This window comes from Temnothorax curvispinosus, unplaced genomic scaffold, assembly GCF_003070985.1.
Source record: "Temnothorax curvispinosus isolate PA1 unplaced genomic scaffold, ASM307098v1 QBEX01011612.1, whole genome shotgun sequence".
Classification (NCBI taxonomy): Eukaryota; Metazoa; Arthropoda; class Insecta; order Hymenoptera; family Formicidae; genus Temnothorax; species Temnothorax curvispinosus.
The window spans coordinates 1-4,262 of record NW_020221392.1 but is presented as its reverse complement, the minus strand read 5'-3'; the positions used below and the strand labels follow the sequence as shown (position 1 = coordinate 4,262).

At 29.0% G+C, this 4,262-nt stretch overlaps 1 protein-coding gene and 1 pseudogene across 1 annotated transcript; both read right to left on the bottom strand.

Annotated features, from left to right (window-relative positions):
• Positions 1-1,559: 1,559 nt before the first annotated feature.
• On the bottom strand, positions 1,560-1,841 carry LOC112461685 (fatty acid synthase-like). Its single transcript, XM_025027019.1, has one exon. It carries the CDS (start codon positions 1,809-1,811, stop codon positions 1,575-1,577), a length of 237 nt encoding a protein of 78 aa, XP_024882787.1. The 5' UTR covers positions 1,812-1,841; the 3' UTR covers positions 1,560-1,574.
• A 1,239-nt stretch (positions 1,842-3,080) lies between these two features.
• Positions 3,081-4,069, bottom strand: LOC112461684 (annotated as a pseudogene).
• Between the last annotated feature and the right edge of the window lie 193 nt (positions 4,070-4,262).

Genomic DNA, 4,262 nt, shown 5'->3' with positions numbered 1-4,262 from the left:
TCGTATGTCGTTTTTGTGTACATCGACATCGTCTTTAGTGAAAAAAACCCATTCGCTTGTTTCAGACCACACAGAGTCCTCGGGCCAGAGCGCGTGTATTATCATAATCAGTATGTAGTTATCTACCAAAGTCTGTTCGTACCAGATATACGTAAAAAAAGTACGACTGAAGAGGATACAAACTGAAGGCTGTTTTATGCTGAAGTAAACGTTGCGTGTGCAAAATGAAAGAAAACCAGTTAAATGGAATTTTACGTTTAATAAATGCAACGGAAGACTTTTTATTAATTGTTTTGTAATGAAATTTATATCTTTCTATATCTGTAATAAAATATGTGTCAAGCATTCAAGCATTTACGAAATGACAATGATTTATTTCTTTATCGATATTCCTAACATTTCTCACATCGCACAGTTGCCCGCGACTGCGACAGTCGACGACCAAAACAATAACAGAGATCAAGTGGCCGTGGCAATCGTGGCATTCTAGCTCTAGCAGTACAGTTTACCGCCGATCTTTCTTTACGTGAGTATCGTTTTGAGTATTTCAACGAGGTTAAGAATTTTCCAAAATTTTTTAAAATTTTAAGTTTAAAATTTAAAAAAATAAAAATTTATAAAAAATATTGGAATATAATTAAAAACAAAATGACATTTTAATTTGGAAATTGGAATGTTATTATTTCTTTCATTAACATTATGAGAATGACTAGTCATTCTCATAATAATTGTACGTACATGATTTTAAAATGTGATGTTATACATCATAAGTATTAATACCAATTAAAAACAATAGGGTAGTGGGTTATATGTTAATGTTTTCAATCACTCTCATTTGCAATGTTTACAGATAATAGTAATTTACTAAGAAAGATATATTTTATGTTGAATACTAATGAGAGATAATTTGTTTGTCTTGAAATTATGCATTTCTTGAAAATTAATAAATTTATACTTACTTTATATTGGGTGTTTAATTTTTTTCCTTTTTTATAAATTTTTTCAATTATAAAAAATAATTAAATATAAATATATCTACAACAATATTTTTTTGAAACAAATTTATTAATAAAACCGTCATAAATTGCATTATATTATACATTAGATCTTATTTTCCTATATCAAATAAAATATATCTTTTATGATATAAAATGATATTGTTAAAAAAATATTACAGCTAAATCTATTTTCATTAGATTTATGTTACACTTTTATATAAGAAATAGATGTTACATGCAATTTTATATGGCATTGCATGTAATAGGCTGCGTTCAGAACGTCACCCAAAAGCGTACGAGTATACTGCCTTCTCTTTCTATCTCAGCGAGTGAGTATACCCGTGTGTACCCGAGTGACGTTTCCGAACGCAGAGCCCTATTGTATGCGATGTCATATAAAAATTTTTTAATAATATTAAATGATATCTCATATGTGATACTATATGATATCTCATATGCATACTGATTGAGATCTCGTATGCGCTGTCATATGATGTTTTGGTTGGATATCTCATATGCGTTTTCATTTAAGATCTCGTAAGAGAGATCGTATGAGTTCTCACAAGAGAATTTTCATTAGGGTGAATCCTTCACTTTTCGAATTAACATGTCAAAGCCTTCCAAATTACTTGGATCAATTTCATTTGTATCTTGTATCTTTCCTTGTTCGGTTGTAATTGTCATTTGTCGAAGTTTAGCAAAATTTAGAGTTCTAATGTCTTGCGCTGTCAAGGAAATATCGAACTCTCTTTCCAACGTTTGCTTAATTTCTACTGCCATCATCGAATCCATACCCATTTCGGCCAATAGCATATTTGATGGTATTGCATTTACGTTCTTCAATCCTATTTTGTTTGAAATAAAGTAGGAATTGTATAATAAAATCAATTATATGTTATTTTATTTAATCTTTTAAAATTAAATATACACCAAATTTTAATCAATAATTCAATTGTTACATTTTTTTATATTTTTAAGCACTTAGCTATTTCAATACAAATGCTTAGTAAATGGAAGCATTGTTAATTATTGCCTAATTAGCACATATTGGTATGCATCTTATTTGAAATTTTTTTAATGATTAGTAAATCTTCTAATGTCGTAAAACGTTAAAAGAAATTTGAATTAATATAAAAGATACATGCGAGGAAAAGATTAATCTTCAAGTAATGAATTAAAAAGCAAAACTAGCAAACACAGACGATCTGTATGTCATTGAATACATGTCATTGAAAAATGATTTTTTGACAAGTAAATGACTATATGTATATAAAAATGCATTTTTTTATTCAACTACTTTTCGGTAAATAAAAATGGTTTAATTGTAGAAACTTAAATAAGTTATCAGTTTATTGAAAACTTAAGGTTTTTTTCCTAAAAAGTTTAAAGGAACAATTTTCTAAATAAAATTGTCTTAAATAATTTTTTATTAATGTGTGACTAATAAAATTATAATAAAATTATAATATAATTATATTTTGCTTCCTCATAGAGGAAGCTTTGTTTTCGTAAACCTCGTGTATGGACCTTTGATCACGTATAAAGCTAGCTCTAATCAACTAAATCTTATAGAATTATATATGAAATAAGGGTAGAAAAAACTAAAGAATATAATAGAATTAAAAAAATTTCTAATAATAAAGGGGTTACCGATTTCTGTCTAAAAAAGTCAACGTAATGCTCTACACAGTGAATGTTTATTATTCTCGACAAAAATTGGCAACCAGTGTATAAAAAACGACTACGACCCTCAGATTTGAGTCCTTATCAAGCAATTTCTTCTCTTTCTTTCTTTCAGATATTCCACTTTATGGCTGACTAGATTTTCGAAAAAAAACAACTCTTTTTTCTTCTAAATATCAATTGCGATCTAAAAATTTTGATTAGAACCCAAGTTATATAATAATAATTTAAATGAGAGAAACACGTAGAGACTTAAAGGGTTAAGTCTACTGCAATTGTGAGAGATAGTTTTCCAAATATTATAAGCATTCCTGTAAATTTAACTTAGTGCAAAAAATATATTTTTTGAGATATTACCTACTTATTCCAATAAATATACTTGGAATAAAATTTTGATTTCACTCTTATTTCATGGCATTATATGTATTTAGTATATTTCTTTGTTTAGCGTTGTATAAAACTGCTTACCCATCATATGAGCAACTGTTTCATAAATATTCATTGATCCGCCAATTTTTGCTTTTTCAGCAACAACCATACTGCTTACGACAGGTCGATCTTGTAACAGAAATACTTCTAATGTATCCAAACAGGAAGATATTCGTTGTTGCAATGTACCTCCAATAACCAATTCCTTATTTTCTTCTTGCATATCTGCCACGAGTCCAACATCACCAACAGCACCCCATTGTATTGCTAAACCATGTAATCCTTCTTTCATCCTCTTTTCACAAATTCTCTCCATTACGGAATTAGCCATCCCATAATTTGTCTGGCCTGCGTTTCCTCTTCCACACGACACGGAGGAAAAAACGACAAAATGTCGAAGTTGTGGACAGATCTTTCTCGACAATTCGTCCATTTTTTTCGTCATCCATGCTTTTGATTTGAATGAATCCTCGAACGTTTGCGGTGATTGATTTTGAAATATACAATCTTTTAAAACAACTGCAAGATTAAATATGGCATCCACTGGTGCTCTTTCTTCAGCAAATTTTAATAGGGATTCACAATCTTCATGTTTCAAATTATCATCGACTGTAACGATCTGTACATCCACACCGTAAGATCGCCATAGCTTTACTCTTGATTGCTGATAACCTGTTCTAATCCCGGTTCGTGATGTTAATACCAGATTTTTTGCACCTCGAAGAGTCAACCAATCTGCTAGTTCTAAACCAAATCCACCAAGTCCACCTAAAATAACGTAGCATTTATGATCCAGACAATGATATCGTGGATGAGCAAGTAGTGGGGCATCCAAAGGCTCTTCTTCTTTGTGAACTCTGATAATTATCTGCGAATAAGCAATTAAGAAACAATCGTTTTTTCTATAAAGTAATAAATTATAAATAACAAAGTTTTCATATTTTATTTTATTATTGATATTGTTTCGTATTTTATCATTAATTGTATTATTAATATTAATTAATTAATAATTAACGTTATTTATTAATATACATACAAAATGTTTCTTAGTCAAATATAATTTAAATAAACATACATGTGTTACTACCTTTATAGCATTAATTAGAAACAAAGAATTGTTTCTAATTTGATATGATAAAATATTCTGTATCA

Bases quoted from the DNA above. Each gene is read 5' to 3' on its own strand.
- LOC112461685 (XM_025027019.1), bottom strand. From the start codon at position 1,811: ATGCTATTGGCCGAAATGGGTATGGATTCGATGATGGCAGTAGAAATT.